This window comes from Cheilinus undulatus, linkage group 17 (assembly GCF_018320785.1).
Source record: "Cheilinus undulatus linkage group 17, ASM1832078v1, whole genome shotgun sequence".
Taxonomy (NCBI): Eukaryota; Metazoa; Chordata; class Actinopteri; order Labriformes; family Labridae; genus Cheilinus; species Cheilinus undulatus.
Window position 1 is genome coordinate 19303623 of NC_054881.1, and position 20551 is coordinate 19324173.

The 20551-nt window shown below is 37.4% G+C and overlaps 1 protein-coding gene across 1 annotated transcript; it reads right to left on the reverse strand.

The window, feature by feature from the left end:
* Positions 1 to 1494: 1494 nt before the first annotated feature.
* alad (aminolevulinate dehydratase) lies at positions 1495 to 15837 on the reverse strand. Its single transcript, XM_041811163.1, has 12 exons — positions 15758 to 15837; positions 11499 to 11624; positions 11294 to 11344; positions 8888 to 8984; positions 8336 to 8471; positions 8129 to 8212; positions 7459 to 7547; positions 6030 to 6085; positions 5090 to 5177; positions 4919 to 5005; positions 4647 to 4776; positions 1495 to 2084 (listed from the first exon to the last, which is right to left on the reverse strand). The coding sequence occupies exons 2-12, from the start codon at positions 11615 to 11617 to the stop codon at positions 2026 to 2028; spliced, it is 996 nt and encodes a 331-aa protein (XP_041667097.1). The 5' UTR covers positions 11618 to 11624; positions 15758 to 15837; the 3' UTR covers positions 1495 to 2025.
* Positions 15838 to 20551: the final 4714 nt, after the last annotated feature.

Below are 20551 nucleotides of genomic sequence, written 5' to 3' on the forward strand. Positions count from 1 at the left end.
TGGTGTATGGAAGGAGTATCACCCAACATGGAAAAATATGCTCCACTTACAAATTGATGAGTTCAGAAAAAGCAAAGCCTTGTTTAGTTTGGTGGATAACAGAGCTCCGGATGTAAACAAAAAGAAATGTCAGGAGCAGTGAGGAGGACTTCTGAGGCTTAAGAGTTTCTACGCTGTGAGAGCAATTTTAGTAGGGATGCACCAAATTATCAGCACGATATTGGTATCAGTGGAGCCAGATGGTAAATTCAACGTGCTGAGGCCTGTCCAAGAAAAGCTTTCAGTGTGGCTCTGCTCTTCTTGTAATAAAGAGATATTGTCCAATTCTGACCACGGCTATGGCTGCATCTGTTTTAATCTCTTTGCCAGCTGTTATTGTTTCTAGTCTTGCAATCTTCTACTAAACCTACCACTAATCTGTTTGGCAGTGTGGCTGTTCTGGGATCCTCCTGCCTTTCCAGGAGCCTACATGGGGAGCATTAAGCAGGAACAGCACATGCTCCTGCTCTTCCCATGCCGATAAGGAAAGCATGAAGCAGGGAGAGAAGCAGCAAAAACCCCAGAGCAGGGCAGACATAAATGACATCAGAATAACATTGATTAAGGTAGATGCAGAATAAAGGAGGAGCTGGGGTGGAGGGGGGTTGCAGGAGCAGCTTCCAGATAGCGGCTTAGCCAGGCAAGAGCAATTTAAATATGTAAGCATAAGAGCGATTATTCAATAGTGTGCTTAGAGTGAATCAGCTGGCTGCATGAGATCAGTTGACCTTAATTATTGCAGTGCTTGACTCCATGGCTTGCCTTAATGCCATATGCTTAATTTTTCAGTCTTCATCTGCAAAACCATGAAAATATCAACATTTCATGCATGTTACCAAAAAGTATGTATTACATAATTCATCCCCTTTAAGTCATAAAAAAATATATTTAACCCATTTACACATGAAGCCACCTAAATAAATATTCTCTAAGGCCTGAATATTTGTTGAAATCAACCTCTAAAAACCTGGTGTTTTTCTGAAAACATCACAGAATTTCAATGTTTACTAAAATCTTTATTTCTCAGCCTCTGCAGCAGTCATTGTCCAGAAATACTGCTGTTTTCTGCCATGTCTCTTCTCACACCCAGTTATCAGCCATCATCCAATGTCACTGCTCAAATTTAAAAACTTTTTCATCCGTCAGTTTCCCATGTGGAGGCTAAATAGGCTAAGACCCAACAATTTTTTTATCCCATTCACAAGTGTATTTTGGCAAACCACATTACAGGTCAGCATTCACATGTCTGTAAAACAAGACAATCATCCATACTGTGCTGACATCTCATCAGGTCTTAAAGGTACACACAAACTCTGCATCTGGCCTGCATGGGGTAAATTAAGATAAGAATAAAACAAGTCCTCATTCATGAAGGCCACTTTGAATCCAAACTTGTAGGCATGAACATCTGGTTAGTCAAATTTAAATAAACACACAAACTGCTGCATCTCTCAGTGAATTATTTTATTTTCTCTCAAGTCGATAAGAGCTTGTTTGTTGATGACATTGCTAAAGCTTTCAGCTTTACATACAGCAGTAGCATGTAGATCAGAGATGTTCTCTGCCATAATTCATACAAATACAATGTTTATAATCTTATCAGTTTAGGGAGATGACTGACTGTATTTAATGCTCTCAGTGACACACAAGAGAGGCCTCCTTCAAGGAAACACCAACAAGATTGTCAACGTCTACATTCTCAGTGTTCATCTCCATGTTAGCCCTTCAAAGTGTAAAACAAAATATAGCATGGATATGTGACTCTATTTAAAAACTACTTACAAATAAACACAGACAACCTACAATTTAATCAGAAAACTAAGCAGATAAAGTCAAATAAAGGCCTAAAAATAATCTTTTCATACCCTCTATTTCCTTTAGTGCTCAATGTTAGCATGACTGAGTCAACAGCAGGTTAGCACTCTTAAGGAGTGCATCTGTTGGTCCGTTTATAGGTCCGTCCATCCTTTGGCACCATGTTCATCTTCACTCCTTTAGCCAGCTGAGCAGCTGAGGAGCGTAGTATGTGATGATGATGTCAGCACCTGTGATACAGGGAAGAGAAACTTTATTAGCACCAAATCAGACCATACCTATCAGTAAGTCTCCAGATCTCTGCATTCATATGCAAATATCTGTTCATAGATTAAAGTGTATGTAATCATTACTGACATGTGCCTCCCTGACAGATCATGGCCTTGTCATGTGACCCTCACTCTAAGAAAGCACGTTGTGTTATCAGCTTTGACTCAGGGTACTTAAATCAACATGAGCTGTTATCATGTGTTCATGTATCAGAATGGAGCCTAAAAGAAACACGGGCACTGCCACGTACTATTTCCAAATAATTCTCCACTAACTAGCTGTAAGTAGAAAGATGTTTCCACACACAGAGGTGGAAATCATGAAGTGGACATCTTCTGTAGTCAGTATAAAACATGACTGTAGTCACTGACATGCCCGCCACGCTGACTGTGAAGTGAACAGGCTGGCAGTCTGTTAAATGTTCCCATCATTTAAATTTTCACTCACAATTTTCTTTCCGTAAAAAATAAATACTGATGGCAAAATTGTCTTTGTTAGACTTAATTCATAATGAAAACCCTTACAGTTAATTTGCATTTACTAACAAAAAATCCCAACTGCATTAGGTCACATGACAATCGGTGCTTTTATCTAAAATAATTTCCAGCAGACCATTTTGTGTCACTATAATAATATCTGCATTTAGTTCACTGGATAGAAATATCAACAGTGGTTATCAATTCTCTCATATTCCCTGGTTGTTTGATCTTACCTGGTCAAAGTGGCAAAAATGGTCAAAAAGAAAAGGCAAAAATGGTCAAAACTGACAAAAAGTGGAAAAAATGGGCAAAAGGGGTAAAAAGTGGTGAAAATAGATAAAAGTAGCAAAAATGAGCAGAAGGTTGCAAAAAATGTGCAAAAATGGATAAAAAGTGGCAAATTGAAGTTATAGAAATGGATGAAAAGTCATGAAAATTGGTGACAATGCTTAAAAACTAAAATGTGGCAGTATCTGGTTAAGGTAGCATAGAGAAGTGACAAAAAGTGCCAAAACAGGCAAAAATGGGTAAATGTGGGAAAATAAAGTTGTGAAAATGGGTTCTGGTGTCAAAGAGAAGTGGTAGAAATGGGCAAAAGGTGCCAAAACTGTGTTAAAAGGGGTACAAAATGGCAAAAAGAAGTTTTAGAAATGAGCGAACATGGGTGAAAAATAGCTTTAGTGGAAAAGTGACAAAAAAACAACAAATTGTGAAAATGGGTAAAAAGAGGCAAAAATGGGTTGAGGTGGCAAAGAAAAGTGGCGAAAATTGGCCAAAAATGTGACAGAAATGTGCAGAAATAGTTTAAGAGTGGCAAAATACATCAAGCATGGCAAACAAAAGGCAAAAAGTGGAAAAAATGGCAAAAAAAATAGCATAGATGGTTGAAAGTGTCAAATGTGTTAAGGCTGCAAAAGCAGTTTTTAGTTCCTGTATTCTAGTTTAATTTTTTGGTGTCATAGTTATATTTGACCAGTAAAACAAAAATGTCCTTACTGATCACAATGCATTGATTGAATATCTACATTAAGTTCACAGGCTAGAAATTCCAACAGTGGTCATTAATTCCCTGATTTTCTTGGTTGTTTGATCTAACTTAGTAAAAAAAAAATCAAATCATAGAAGCAAATTAAGTTAACTTCATTAATCTCTTCAGCTGTCCTCTCTCTAGCTCCAGAGGGCATTATCACCTATCCAAAAAATAATAATGATAACAAAATTAAAATCTTTTACTCATCTGCCTCAGTGAATGGGATTTGCATTAGTAAAGAGTTTTATCTTGATTATATGTGCTAATAATTGATATCGATCTATAATATTTCCTGGAAAGTGATACATCTGACCACAGCTCAATCTTTCTTGTGCACTTTGCCTCTGCAGCCAAAGAGACAGGAAACATGGGGAGAGAACAGCATGGGGAAGACACACACTGATCCCGAGACTGGGGCCCAGTCTTGGGACCAAGACAGAGCCAACTACAGCCTCCTCCGTACATCGTTGCACGCTCCACCTACCAAGTGAAACTGGCACCACACAGCTCAGTCTTTTCAATCACACCCTCACATTGTGAGCTTTTATCAGTTAAGATAAGATAATTACTGGCATATTAAATTACATGGTAATGTATCCCAAACATGAATGTTGAATGTAGACAGTGGGAGGGCATGCATACACAAAGGCAGCATGGATGCTTTAACTGAGGAGTAAAAAGAAAACCTACATTTTTATCCTGAAATGTTTTCCAAGTTTTTCTCTTCTGCTGAGGAACACCTATCTAAAGCTGCAGTGCACTTTCTGTACAGCTCTGTTACAGTGCACAGCATGAAATGGCATGAAATGCTTGTGTGCATGTGTCTGGGATCAGCAAAAAAAGTTGTAATTTAGGAGAGGACCGGTTGGCTACTACTCGTAGCAGAGCAGGCCCAAAATTCTGTAGTCCCAGTCCAAAGCTGGTCTATTGGTGCAACTTTATTTGTAAGTTCGGTCTTGATATTTATTTTAGTCATGTGTATTGAGCACTAACTCCTTTACTCTTCCTCTCACCTGCTCTGCGGAAGGCAGTCATAGCCTCCATCACAGCGGCCCGCAGGTCAAATGCCCCAGCCTGAGCTCCATGCCACATCATGGCAAACTCTCCTGACACGTTGTACACAGCAAGAGGGTGAGTGGGGTACTGAAGAGAGATGTGAGAAAAGATGGGATGATTGATGATGTTTTGCAAAATATCTATACAAAGATTTCTCATCAGAGCACATTTTTATAAAGAATTAATGCAGCATTGTTCCTTGTTGATGTTAACTGATTTCATTCCACACCTTGTTCTTGACTTCTCTCACGATGTCCAGATAAGGCAGACCTGGTTTCACCATTAGCATGTCAGCTCCCTCTCTCACATCTCGCTCCTGCAGCACAGAACAGCAGTCAGATCCTCCAAAATCTTATCCAATTAACAGCTGTAACACAAATGTTCTCACAGTTTCACTAACCACAGCTCTGATGGCGAGTCCTCTGGCTCCAGGAGGCAGCTGATAGCAGCGTCGGTCCCCGAACGCAGGTTTGGACTGTGCAGCGTCTCTGTAGAGAAACACATCAGAAGTCTGAGTGAAGTCTCACTTTACCATGCTGTTCCACTGATCTGGTTTACAGTATACAAATTCCACAGCAAGCAGCCTTGAAGTCAAAACAACAACAGATGATGCCATCCCTCCACCGTCCTCATTCAGCAGTCTTTAGACACAACAATCAGTGTTTCCATGGAAAGACACAGGACAAGACACATCCCGTCACAGCTGAAAACTCAGGATTTCTCTGGCATTTAAAACTGGAAATATTGGGAGGTAATGTAACAGGTTTCATCATTTTGTCATTACTTTACGCATTTCAGTGCAATTTTTTTTACATATTTCAGTTTTCCTGCACATTGACAATACCTGGGTGAGCCACCCAGGTATATTCAAAACCCCCAGAGTATATTTGTGGAGTCCATTTTCCCTTGTTTTTTGAATTTGTACATTTTCATCTACGTGTGCCAAAGAGACATCCCCTGGTGAATACACAGATTGAGGTGCAATGTCATGTAAAAAAAAAAATGAAGCCTTATGTGCTCTTGTTTCAACATTTTTCATCAGCTTCTTAATGCCAATATCATCCTGTACTTCTGCAATATAGGACGATGGTTATGACATGCTAACTCAACAAGAATGAGCCTTCACATGTGCAGCTCATCTTGGAAACAGCGAGTGAGACATTTCAAAAGTGAGTGTTTATTTGAGCATCTTAATGCACACTCTATTGATGAATACAGTCAAAAAAGGAGAAAAAAGATGTAACACGCAAAAAAACGTAAGGTGGGATGGCCATCTCTACTACAGTGCCATTCTGTGCCGATATTGTACCTTTAAATCTGACCCTGAAACATTTACTTACCTGAAAGGACCGTAATAACAGGAGGCAAACTTTGCACTGTAGCTCAGAACTGAAGCCTGGAGAAAGGAAAGAGACAATTGTGAGAAACAAACTTTAAAAAGCATTTTGATACTTTTGCATATCTAATGGCAAGACAGTCATATATTTTTCTCTGTGGTGGAAAGCACTAATTACATTTACTCAAATTACTGTAACTGGGTAGGGTTTTTTTTTTTTACACCTGCCCATTTGAGTACATTTTGAATCCAGTAGTTTGACTTCTATTTAAGTCCATTTTTACCAGAGTATTTGTACTAGAGTACAACACTCTTGTACTTTTTCCACCTCAGTTGACTATACATCCCAGAACAGCTGTTTCACACAGAAAAAAACTGGAGTGTTCATATCTGAAGAGCATCTAGAGCACTGCTCTGCGGCGTGTAGCCCTGATCAACAAGCAGAGATCACAGGAGAACTGCAATTTCACGGAGGAATAGTATGTCAACAGCAGACAATTTTACCTTTTGGGGCTAATTTATCATCCATTCCCGGATGAGTCCATGATATTATTACTTCCACCATGGGTGAGCACATTATGAAGTTAAAAGGTTAATGTTTGCTTAAAGGATCTGTGGTTTTATGTAAAATTCTTTGGCTAAATGTCCTCAAAAGTTAACTTTTCCACATCAATGGTGCCATTGTAGCTCTGTGACCCACTGACCTCTCTGTGGCCCTTTGCTCTCGCTGCAGCATGAGATGTAATGTTGATACAGTGATGATTTACGATTGGGAGTCCGTGCATTGTGTTGTATTTTGAAAGAACCTGATATTCTACAGCTGTGACTTCCTGTTTGGAGCTTTCTGATTAATGGAATTTGACCCGGTTTGTCAGCGGCCAGCGCTGAAAAAAGACCTGCAGTGTATCTCAAACAAACAGTGCAGTGCTGCAGGCATGCTCTGATACACTAGTGAGGGAGCGATGTGCTCCATAGTACGATTTGGATTGCGGCGTTGTCGCTGTATGTGAAAATTGGAGGTTAGAAGCTGCATCGCATTGTACAGCATCACACGCTCACTGTCCATACTGCATTTGTTAAAACGTGATTCTCTACCGTGTGATTTCAGTTTTCCCTTGTTAAAAATATGAACTCTGTCCCTTGTATCCTTTTATTTTGAATGAGAACATAAGGAAGAGTGGCTTGCATGCTGCCTGGATTCCACAACAGGAATCAGTGTAAAAAGGCTGATTTTGTCACAAATGCTCGCTCACATGCCACACGCCATTAGGACTCAAAGTGAGGTAGACAGTATGCAATAACACACTGTTTTGGCCTTCTTCTTGGGTTGTTTAACTGTTAAGAGAAATTAAAAAACAATCTAAACAAACATAGTTTGCACTTCAAGCCTTGACTTGAAGTCTACATTCTTCAAATGGCATTTTTACTCTTACCTTGTTCCCCAAACCACTGGAAATAAGGGCTTGTTTTATGGCTCTTACTCTTCCATCCATCATATCAGAGGGAGCGATGATGTGACAGCCTGCAGGAAAACATGAGAAACAGACAACATGACCATGGATGACCAGATAGGTCAGCCACTGTTTTTGAAATGCTGTATCAAACCTTCTTATGGTTTTAAAATCTGATAAATGAGAATTAAGTTGTGCTAAGACATCATTGTTTGAACATGGTGTGTCAACAATCAGCTGATTAAGGCTGTAATCTTACTACCTGTCATACACAGAAAGAGTTTCCAATAGGTGCTTATCTTTTAGTTTGTAGTGAAGTGGCTTTTGGAAAACTAAAACAAGCAGTTTTTGTGCTCTTTTTTTTCTAATTCTGTAATAACCTATGTGTGCAACATCTGATAAGATCTATTCATTTAGTTGTTAAAGAAAAGACGAGTTTAACCCAGGTTTTCTAAAAAAGGAAAAAACTTATGACAAATGATGGAACGTTAACACATTTAAGTGTGTAGAAATAGGTGCATTCCAAAGATAGATTGTTCTGAAAGCTGTTTGTACAGTCCCAGACTCACTAAGAACAAGGAAAGCAATGCTAATGCTTAATGTGAAAGCTCTGAATTGTCAAAAATCTTTAAAAGCAAGACAAAAGACTAACCAGCTCTTGCATAGGCCAGCGCCACTTCAGCCAAACGCAGACAGCTGGCATCATTGTTCAGGGTACCATCATCATTTAAGATACCTGCAGAAAAAATAATGGGAGAAAATACTAAATTAAATCACCAATATATACTACACATACTTTATCTCCTTTATGTACCATCTCTAAGTGGAGTGAAAATAAATCATCTGAGGGGACACTCACCACAGTGCCCATGTGATGTGTAGGGACATAAGCAGACGTCACACGCCACCAGCAGCTCCGGGAACAAAGACCTGATCTTTTTCACCGCTAAGACAGCTGGCGTGTCGTCTGTGTCGGCACCTGAACCTCTTTCATCCTACAAGGAAGAAGCAACAGGTAACAATGAGAAAAGAAACAGGTTTGGTAACACTCACTCAGGAGTATGTTATATCAAACAAAATGGGCATTTATCTGCCGCTGTAACACCCTACATGGTAAAAAAAATATATACTTTTTGACTCAGAATTTATCTTTCATTAATGAATAAGATGAAAAGCCTTCTTTTTATGCTTTCGTTTAATTTACAAGAACTGGGAGAATTAAAAATACTTATTTTCTCAATACATTCATATATTAAAAGGATATTACCAGATTATACTTATTTTGCAATGGTAAAGACAAACACAAGACTGAATCCTGACTGATCCTTACTGCAACTTAAAAGCGATAATATCTGGGAAATTAATTTCAAAAGTAGTAGGACTTTCTGAAATGTCCTCTTCAATCTTGTACCTTTGCAACTTTTGCAGGAACCCCAAAGATCAGCACACACTTCAGTCCATTCTCCACGAGTGGCTTCAACATGCCCTCCAGTTTGTTTACCCCATATCTATAAACAGGAATAAACAAGACATGAACTTATCACATAAAACAAATATTATGCTATTAATGACCAAAACTATATTTCTTAATAATAGTAAACAGATGACAAGTTAAAGGAAGACACAACTGATTCAATATAAAACATTTTCTATTTACAATGAATTTGATCAAATTCTTTGGGAAATTGTGATGAACCATAAAAAATTAAGACAGATATCTTGAGTTTACTCCGTTACAGTGTGATATTCTTCTCAAGAGAGTTTTACAAGGGCATGATATTACCAGCATAATATCAGTAGAAGCAGATAACGGCTTAAAAAGTTAACTATTTGTACCGGCAGCTGTGAAAATCTCTACCAAAATTTCAGGTTGATATATCGTCTGTATGTATCATCAGTAAAGGATGTGCAAGAGATGGACTGGGATGCAAATCTGATTTTGTTAGCTTGATGCTAGCACATAATGTAAATTGCCTTTAGTGGGCTAACAGACTTATTCTACTGTACTTGACTGTACTAAGTGAAAAAGACCATTTAATTGATCATTAGCATCAAAACTTTCAATTAAACAAAGTGTTTCCTAATTTGTGAGAAGTGAAGTTAGTTTCTTAACATCTCAGTTGTGTAACTGGGCATTACTGCTTTCTTCTTCTTTTGGTATTCAGGGATGCTTAGCAAATACCTGCTAACCAATACTGTCTGATGGCGGATGTGTGACATCCACCATCAGATGGTAATACATATACTGTTTATATTGTCCAAAAACTTCTATATTCTTGTAATACTTATATTTGAAAATGTATTTTTATTTGTTAGACCTCTGCTCTTTACTTTTTGTCAGGCAGCTACAAAAACCATGGGGGTTTTTCTGAGTTAGGAATAAAGGTCTAACGGATTCTTTTCTTATCTTGGTCCAGGTCCAGCGTTTCCATCTGGGTCCACCCTGCTTTACTGCCTTTATCAGACAACAACACTCTTTATGGGATCACAACTGCAGCGTGGCATTGTCTGTGTCATGAAGTCTTGGTTCAGAATAAAGTCTTAAAGGTACTTGCTAGATTTTGAGAATTACTATCAGCTTTACTGGCCAGATGGGCTAATTCGTAAGAGGCAGATAGTCTAGGAAAAAAGTGTGAAAAGGTTTATGTCATATAAAGAAATGGTTAAATGTGTGTCTATAAAAGCATATATAATCAGTCTTATTTACAGACTCAGTGGGGTTTGTCTCAAGAGTCAGGCTGCAGAATAAAATCGTAATTTTATCACCATCACAATTATATATCAGTATTGATATTGGCAATAATGAATTGGTAAATACAGGAATATCAGATATTGGTAAAAATCCATTATCATGCATCCCCAGTCTCAAGGAATGAAGACAGACAAGTTTTTTTCTGGTGCACTGTGAAAAAATCATAAGACTCATATGTTACTTGCCTATATTTAAGCCTATCAGAACCCACTGCATACAGGTGCATCTAAAAAAATTAGCATGAAATGAAAAAGTTCAATTTTTTTCCCTGTTATTTATTTCAAGAAGTGAAACTTCCATATATTCTAGATTCATTTCATGCAAAGTGAGATATTTCAAGACCTTTTTTGTTTTAATGATGATTACTTCTTACAGCTCATGAAAATTAAAAATTCATTATCTCAAAATATTAGAATATTGTTGAAAAGTGCAGTTTCTAGTCAGTTATTTCTCTCACTTTGGTTCAATACACACAACAACAATCACGGGGAAGACTGCTGACTTGACAAATGTCCAAGATGACAATCATTGACATCCCTACAAGGAGAGCCACAGAAGGTCACTGTTGAAAGCGCAGGCTTTTCTCAGAAGGGAAAAGTGTGGGAAGAAAAGTTGCACAAGCAACAGGGATGAGCTCAGCTTTCAGAGAAATGTCAAAAAAAGCAGATTTAAGAACTAAGGGAGCTTCACAAATAGCTGGCAGAGGCTGGAGTCAGTGGCTCAAAAGCCACCACACAAAGATGGGTCCAGGAAATGGTGACAAGTGTTGGGTTCTCAGTTTCGAGGAAATCTTAAACCACAGACATCACCATCGTCTCATCTGGGCTAAGAAGAAAAAGCATTGGACCACTGCTCAGTGGTTCAATATTCAATACAGCAGATAAAAAGACAGGAATTATGGGGGGAGGGAGGGGAAGACATGCACCAAACAGTTGAGGACTGTTGCCTCTGTACATGGATGCCTGCTCTACCAGCTGAGCTAGAACCAATACCCACTGAAAACATCTTAACCTGAAAGCATTCACCTACAAGATGGTTATGAGAGTGTGTTCCCATGTTTCTTACCTGGCCTGTCCAGGCAGGCTGCCAATGGGCTCCACTGCATCTTCACTGTCTCTGTAGCAGAAAGTGGCACAACCAGGATTATTATAGGGTCCACGGTCAGATCATTTCTCAGACACAAATGAACCTCTTAAAACCTTGTTTAATTTGCCTTCTTATGTAATTGTTATTCATATTCATTTGCAGGAAAAAGAACATTTTCATTTACGTGATGAAGATTGGGTAGATAAGATTGTCCGGTCTTAGGTCGGCCGCACAGGTCTGCCAGCATCTGAGCGTTGGGTGGAAATAACCACTGTGGAGGATCGACTCTGCTGGTGTCTGCATCTTTACCCTTAGACAAAGAGTGAAGCGCAGTAAAAAAACACAGGGAAGAGACGGGGCTGTCCTGACTTTGATTCAAACACAGACAAAAAACACAGCATTCACATTCTTGGTTTTCATCTCAGCTCAGTCACCATTAAAACTGAGCAAGCATGCATGAGACCGCTTCTCTAAACAGAGGCTCAGATCTCCATCTCACTGCTGAGTAAGCAAAAAGAAGGTTTCTGGGTGGCGTCTGGCCATTTTCCTTCATTCACTTGAATTTCGGAGTAACAATGACACATTTCCTTATTTTTAAGACAGTGAAACATTTCTATGAAAGGCTGGGTAAAATGACCAAAAATCAAACCTGATATATTCCAGCTGAATTGTTAAATGAATATATAACTAAAACTCTTTTTCTGTTAAAAAAAAAAAGGTTTATTTAAAAAGTCAGTCAGTTTTATGTAGGGCTGGATAATCAATTGAAATTTAGATTAAATTGAAATGAATCTTTCAGCAATTTTTAAATTGAAGTGTCAATTTTTTTTCTCAAATAATTTGCAAAAAAAGATTCCAACTGTCCTTGATTTGTACTGTATTTTTTTGTATAAAAAATAAGAGACATAAGATCATCATTACCTTTAATACAATTCATACCAAATCTTAAATGAGTAAAAAAAATTGCAAATCCAATTTTTTTCCAAAACTGTTTTTGCTTAGTTTAATCTACCAAATATCCTGTTTTTTTATAATAAAGAACACCTTATTGCTTGCATTTGTTGAGAAATACATACATTAGGAACTTGTGAAATAATCGCATATTAAATTGCAATTGCAATGTTCAGTGAAAAATAAAACATTTAGATAATTTTCCCAAATTGCTAAGCTCTGGTTTTAAGTGAAATTCACATGGGCCAAATACCAACAGTAATAGCCATGTTGATACGCACATAAAAATGCTAAAAAATAAACCACCTATTAGTGAAAAAAAAAATCGAGTAAAAATACCACCTAAATTAAAAATTTAAAAAATTCCATCTCTCCTTTTCAATTAATACATTTAAATGGATCAGCTTATGGTCAATAAGCTCATTATAAATGTTTTTTTTCTGTATCTATATGAATATAAATTACAATGTCTTACCGTATATCTCTGTGAAAATGTGCTACAGCTTAGGAACCCAAAAGACTGCCTATGCCTTATATATAGGGGCCCACTAAGTTGACGTAACATTACAAAATAACTGCCTTCACTTACTCAGTCTGACGTGTTTATCTTCCTAGTTTTATCATCTGATTGACCTGTCAATAAAATGACGCCGTTATTAAAAATACTTCCTACACAGAAAGAGCTGAGTCATGAGCTCGCTCTCATGTTACTCACAAGCAATGAGCAAATGCTAAAATGAAGAGAAAATCCTTCAGCTTTTGTGCAATAAACACTTGACAGAACATTGTACAGCAAATATGAAGACTTGAATAAATTTTATCGTTACCATTAGCCAATTTTGAAACATGATAAAAAACTACCTCCAAAAATGTCATTGTTTTGAGCCGTGCTCCAAATTCTCCACTTATATATATAAATACTGTTTTTTCCAGCTGTTTATTATTAGGGTAAACTGTTATTTTTAGCATTTCTATCAGCATTGCCCCTAATTTTAAAAATCAATGCATTTGTGTTAATAGTACCATTGGCAACAGTGTAAACGTGGGCATGCTCTTAAGATTAGGTCTGAAGGATGTGAGAAAAATGTGTCATTAAACTTTGAAAATTTTGCAGTAACGATATAGAACAAAGATAAAGAGTGCATTTTATCTATAACAACTCATAGTTCATGTCTTTCAGCTGATTTTCTTGTTTCAATTAATACCAGTGATAGCAGCATGTCATTCCTGAGCAGTGATGATTTCATCGACTAAAACTATGACTAAAAAGGGTTGTTCCACAACTGTTTTCCATGAAGATGACACTAAGACTAGTTAAAAAAAATAGATCTTTGGTAATAAAACTCAGATGAAAAGTAATTTTAGTTTTCATCACATTAGTGCTGGAAATATCCCATGATATTTCTCCAGAAGGTATGTCAGGATTTTCTTCAGTGTATTTTAAAGTAATTAAAGTACTGACAGTGCATAAATATGAGTGTTTTACATTGTATTATGTAAAAATGACTAATCAAAACAGTTTGAAGAGGATAATTGTTTTGAGTAATAGTAAACACTAAAGTGTAAGGACTTCAGACTAAAACTGGGCTAAAATGTTTTTGAGTTTTCATCAACTAAAATGTGATTAAAAAAGTAGGCACTGCAGGGAGGCACTGACTCAGATTAACCAAAGTGTGTTTAAAGCAACAACAAAGCATGAGATTAATCGCATTTTTTTAAAAAAATGTGTGCACTAACTGTGGATCATAGTTAATCCCAATTACTGCAATTAATCTTGACAGCCCTAGTTAAAATTGAAGAAATGTAGCTAGAAAACAAAGACTGGATAAAGACAGTGATATTTAAAATCTAGGATCTATAAGTAAAAATAAGACTTTTATGGCCTTAAATTAAAAATAATAACAATAATAAAAGTCCAATTTAAGACTTTCTGAGACTTTTCTAGGATCCACAGGAACCCTAAAAATACCTGTCACTGTTCCTGAATGGCAATGATTAATCCCTGTATGGCTAATAGACAGCTTTGTTGGTCTTCATGAAATAAAAAAATCTAAATCATGACTATTAAACATCGGCCTCCAACAAACAGGTGAGACATGGCAACTAAGGAAGCATTGGCTGGCTATATTAGAAGTTTTTTAATCACTGAGAAATAATCAGACTTTCAATGTGTTTATCTCTAAATCTAGCTCATATCCGTTACGGTAAAATTGTTAATAATTGCCCATCCCAACTTGAGATTAAATAAAGGTTGACTGAATGAGTAAATGCAAGGGTGATGTCAGAGTCAGTCCTTTGATGGTGTTCTGTTCCTTCTGAAACAAGTGACATGTACAGTTCCTTGGAAGTGTTCAAACTTCCTCCTTAACCACTCATTTCACGAGAAACAAAAACACATTTTCCCTCTACGACAGCATAACTCTGCTCATCAATGATGAGCTAGTACACTTTAATACTATTAAACTGTTCAATCAGCAAAGTTTTAAAAGTAGTATTTTAACACTGAATTAGTACACTGTGTACTATTACTTCCTTTTCTACAGTAAATGACATAGGCTAAATCTTTTACCCAACACTTGAAAAACAGTCCCATTAAGAAAATGGCCAAGAAATAGACATATCACCAAAAACTCCCTTTTGCATTATTAACACGTGGGTTTCTAAACATTCATTGCAATGAATTTCCCCTACATCCTAACCTATTAGAACAGGTGTTTTAATTTTCAAAATCTAGAAATCAGTGTATTTGCAACCTTTCTCTCACATAAAAAAGCTGGAAAACTGGTGGGGCATTTACTTTAGTTATAATTACTTTAGGGATTTTAAGATGAAATTTAAAGGTGCTCCAGCACTCCCAAATGGGTCTAAAATCGCCTATAAATGAATAAGAGAATAATTAACTAGGCTTTAGTGTTTCTGATTTGAGTTTCCTTTGTTTTCCAAACTACAAAAAAATATAAGTATTGCATTTGGACAAAATGCGACAGAAGACAGGTGATCTCGTTTCCTTTCTCTTGGCGGGTCACAATAAAAACATACATTATTGAGCTTCAACACAAAGAGAGATTACAAAATAATCAATGACGTTGATAGACAGAATCACATATCGTTATAGTCAATGTACTGCAAATATAACCTGGATGTGAAGCAGTATTAAAAGCATACCTGTAACTTTAAGATGACATGCAGTTTCTACTACTGCAGATATAACTAAAGACACATCGCAAATGTCAGCTGTATTTGGATTTTAACAGGCACGTGTGTTTGTTGTGCACGTCGCTTTTTAGCTGCTTAGCTTTAATGTTAACATTAGCCTATAATATTAATGTAATTTTGTCACCTTGCCCGTGAAAAAAATACCTCCGCTAAAATACAGCGAATGTAAGCTTTGCTATATCCAGTATGCAGAAACTATTGAGCAGCTGATATGATAAGTTGCGTCTCAAAGACATAAATGGTGTTAAAATGTAAGAGTTATGTCATTTTACTTACTTAACAGTGAGTTACCCGACTACTCCACACGTTTAACCGGTTTAACCCTTCAGTCAGTGCGCTTCTTCTGCTTCTTCTCCCTCCTATTGCTAAACAAAAGGAAGCATGTCCGCCCCCTACTGGTACGGGGTGTGACCCACAGCTAAAGAAACCCCGCTTTGGGATGAAAATGCAACAAGATCTTCAGTGTCCCTTTGCAAAAAACACAAGTTCCACCCAACCGCTGTTTTTAACATCATGTTTTAAACAATAGACTAACTTTTAAATACTTTACTTGGCATTATGGATTCGTTTATATCTAATTTATAACACAATTATAAATCAATGCATTAGTAATGCGCAAGTATGTACTCACCATTAAGCATTATTAGCTAAAAGATCTAGCAGTCATTAACACAGTGACACTCTTTTGTGCTGATTTGTTGCTCTTTTATTGCTTAATTTGAAATATTATTCCCCCAGAAAACCTTAAAAAATAGAAACTTTGACCTCATAAATTATTCAGTCACATTAATCAGTTTGTTTCCCACACTTAATGCCCTTATTTGCTATTTTTTTTCCACTTTTAATCAATTTTTACCGTTTTCAGGCAACTTTTGTCACTTCTTTTTGCCACTTTTTGCTCAGTTTTTGACTCTTTTATCCTGCTTTTTGATATTTTTACCACTTTTCACCAATTAAGCTGCCTTTTGGTATTAAATGCCACTTTCTTACCCAGTTTTTGCCACGCCTTACTGCTTTTTGCCCATTCTCCCACCTTTTGCCCTTTAAGTCAATTTTCACTCATTTTTGTCATGTTTTGTCATGTTTTGCCACATTTGACAATTTTCTTGGTCACTTCTCACCCAAATTTTGCTACTTTCTGCCACCCTTTCTCCCCATTTTTGTCACATTTCACCCAGTTTTTGGCATTTTATGCCTACTTTTCCCTTTCTCACCCTTTTTAACCATTTTGCCCCCTTGAACTTATTTTTATTGCCACTCGAACCCATTCTTGCCATTTGTCACCACTTAGATTGTGGCTCTTGCAAAGGTATTTTGAACAATTTGGCTTTTTGGCTGTCCAGGGTTGAGTAACGCTGCATCATCACTAATATAAAGGCTTTATTAAAGCATTAGTTTAGGAGTACAGTAGGGGTTAGGATAACAGTATTTGCACACCACATTTTTCAGATTTTCATCTGTAAAAAAATTTGAAAGCCATGTATAATTTTCCTTCCACTTCACAATCATGTGCCACTTTGTGTCTATCACATAAAATCCTAATAAAATATAAACGTTTGTGGTTGTTGTCGTTGTTGTAGTTGTTATTGTTTTGTGTAAAGCTGAAAATAATGAGGGTTTAAACGGAGTGGGGTTTTAATTGTGCAAGGTGATGTCCATAAGTTGTGTGTTATTTTAATGACATGCACATAAATCAGTGTTTTCCCTTTACATTAGAAGATGTCTTCCAAAAGTCACAAGGCTATGGGAGAGAGACTGAAATTTTATCAATTTGTAAAAGTGCTTTGGTTTTGCTCTTCTTTCTCAGTTTGATAGGCCGTGTTTTGGTGGATGACATGGTGCAGCAGCCAAACCCAACTTAGTGCCTGGCAAAACTGGTCAGATAAGAGCATTTTATTTATCCAGCCACTAGTACCTTAATGTTAGTGCATAAGTTGTGCTCACATGAATGACCTTTTTGTTCTTTTTCCCAGAGAGCTGATTGGTGTTGACTACCTGCTGAGGCAGACAGGACAGTCATTACAGGATGTATATCCTGACTCAGAGGAACACTGACAACCTGCTGGAAGACCACAATGATGATGGTGGAGAGGAGGATGAGGGCTTTGAGGATCATAGGGCACGGGACCCAACACTGACAGCTCCCAGCACCACCATTCTGTCTCCTGAGGAGATCTTTTTGTCAATAAATTCCCCAAGTCTTACACAGTCAGGAGTTGAGCTGCTTCCGTCCCCAGCCCAACCAGCAGTCCAGCTGCCTTTATCCTCTGCCCTATCAACAGTTCTGCCACTCCTGTATCCTGACCTGCCTACTCGCCTGCATGGGGAAGAAAATCAGTTGGTAAGTAATTTTACAACAAGCTTATAATATATTTCATGTCAGAAGATTTTGCAATTTTACAGCACCCCATTCACCTCTTTTCTTATTAATGAAAAATTTTTGTCTTATCAGGCGGTGGATACGCATGGCATGCCAGGCATGGACCGGGTCGACAACCTGGCTGAGTTCCTGGTTGAACTCAGGAAACACACATCTATAACCCTTAGTAATCAAGAGGTATTCATTATTTGTGGTTTAGAATATCAATCATATATCTTTTATTCAGTCTGGATGTAAGCCTCCATTGCTAAAAAAAAATATTGAATCTTTATTTTCTGTTTTGTCCTGTCTTGGCTTTTTTAAGGTCAGCACAATTGTGGCCTTGTGGCATAATCTACCTGATTTTGATAAACAGCGAGTTGTTTTTGCTGCAAGACATGAACAAAAACTGAACACAGGACGGTTTAGGTCACCCAAAAAACGGGCTGAGTTTACTCATGGGCTGGACAGTGTGAAAAGAAACGCCATTGCCTCTTCTGCCCCTCTTGCTCAGTGGCCAGACTGTAGCCGCATAGTGGAGGCAATATTTGTCCACCTCTGTGGTATTCACAGACATCCAAAAAAGGCTGGAAAAAATACCTCCATATCCAGGTGGTCATTGATTTTGGAGGGCTACCGCAAGATCAGGCAGCATCTCAACAATGGGATGGTAATGAATGACACTTCACTGCAGTTGGTGGAAGTAAACCAGACTACAATTGTTCAGTGGCACAACCGCAGGGTCAAGAAACAGGATGAGAGGCTGGTATTGCAGGGGATTAACTTGCCTTGTTGGGTTCTTGTGGCTGCAGAGACCCTACCAGCAGCCAGTGTTGGCCCTGCTGTTGCTCCACAGCAGCTGGTAGAGTTGCATTTGTATTCTTTGCCCAAGAATAATGCAGGTCAAGCAGTTACAAAGAGGAAAGCCACCACTGCCACAGCAAGTACCCCAGACCGGTCTCAAGACCACAATTTTGAATGTCTTGGTCATGTCTCAGACTCAAGAGCATTTTTTTTTCAAGCTTGTCTCGGTCTCAGACTGGCCAGACTCGGGATTTTCCATGAAGACTGGTTGAGAGCACTGATCTGCTGTTCTTTGACTTCATTAATGTGATAATTAAGGGAAGCACCTGCTAGAACAACAAATAGCTACACCTGCAAAAACTCGGACATCAGTCCATCTTATTTCTAGTCAGAAATACTTCTGAGCACTCACTTTAGACCTCATTCACCTGACAAATCTAGATAAACATCTCATTTCAGACATTTAAATAATTTATTGTCAGTGGCTTTTAAATGCATACAAGGATTTATTTTTTACAGGAAGTTAGTTGAACAAATTTGTTCAGATTTGAGATTTTTGCATGTTGTGCTTGAAAGAGTTGCAGACACCTTGTTTTTATCTGTCGAGTTTTTAAAATGAAAACTAAAATTAGAGAGAGAATGCTGTTTAACTGCTCAACCTTGTCATGTTTTTTAAAAACTGATTTTATGGTCTTGGTCTTATCTCGGTCTCGGTGTTGACTCGGTCCTCGTGCACTCTGGTCTTGGGCAAGTAGGCAAGTTTAGTTGTTCCGTGCACATTTACACACTAAGTGACAAATGCTACTGTAAATTTAAAAAGTTACTGTTACATGTCAAAGGGTTAATTTTGAATGGGTGTGATTCTGTTTGTTTTCAAATTGTGTGTGTTTCAGTAGTTTGTGTTTGTTGAGTTTTATAGTTTTCAATTTTCTTGTAACTTCTTGAAAAAGAAAATAAATCTATTTAAGCTTGTATTTTGACCTTTTTATCATTTATCTTTTTATTACAAAATGAATATTTTCTGTTTTAGAACCTACACTACCCATTTTGCCTAGGTTGCACTGATTATAACTTGTCATAGTTGTTATGTAATTAATCCAGGATCCAGGAAAAAATACATTTTTAATACAAATACTATGGCTCATGATTATTATTCGCAGTAGTTTTCACTTTTAACATTCTGCTAGAAACAAAACCAAAGCAAGTTTCATCCACTGTTAAGGTGTATAACAATCAAAATGCATCACACAACTGTTTCCATAACGCCATGCTTTATAAAATAAACATGAACAACTTGCTTTAGTGGGTATGCATGTAAGGATGCCTTCTTGATTCACTGATTTAGCTGTTAATCAGTTAAATATACTAAATTACCCAATGATTAAATGCAATAAATGAAATTCTTAAGTGATGATCAGGGGATTTTGTACATTCGCTGTGTTCTGTAATTCTGACACATGACTGATCCCTAGACTGTAAAAAAGAAAGCCTAAAAATGCCTGTAAAGCAATCTATTACAACCAAGGGAGGTAAAGGCAGTTCAATCCATCATCATATCAAACTTAAGTACAATATATAATTATCATTAGACTTAAGAAGTATGTTAAATCATTGTATCCAAGCCACTCAGACACATAGCTGCCAAATCCCCACCACGCCCACACAATTGTTCCCCAGCTTTCTGTTCAAAAAGAGTTTACTTAAAACATGTTGGATGAAAATCAGGTCTTTTTGAGTTTTAAACAGTTTATGATGCTGCACTGCTGTCATCTAGTGGCCAGAGCAGTAGGCTATAACTTTCAGGACAATCAAATCTTCAGGCCTAAATTTTCTATTAAAAATGTACGTTCTTTGACTGATGGTTAGTTTAGGTTTATTGACAGTAGTTCTAGAAGCAGATCATTAAT

What these genes read in the sequence shown, in the direction of transcription:
- alad (XM_041811163.1), bottom strand. Translation starts at nt 11,617, where the DNA reads ATGCAGACACCAGCAGAGTCGATCCTCCACAGTGGTTATTTCCACCCA. An exon ending in GCTGGCCTATGCAAGAGCTG is followed by an intron (nt 7,548 to 8,128) that starts GTTAGTCTTTTG and finishes GTTTTCCTGCAG; the next exon opens with GCTGTCACATCATCGCTCCC. An exon ending in TGAGAGAAGTCAAGAACAAG is followed by an intron (nt 4,777 to 4,918) that starts GTGTGGAATGAA and finishes ATCTCTCTTCAG; the next exon opens with TACCCCACTCACCCTCTTGC.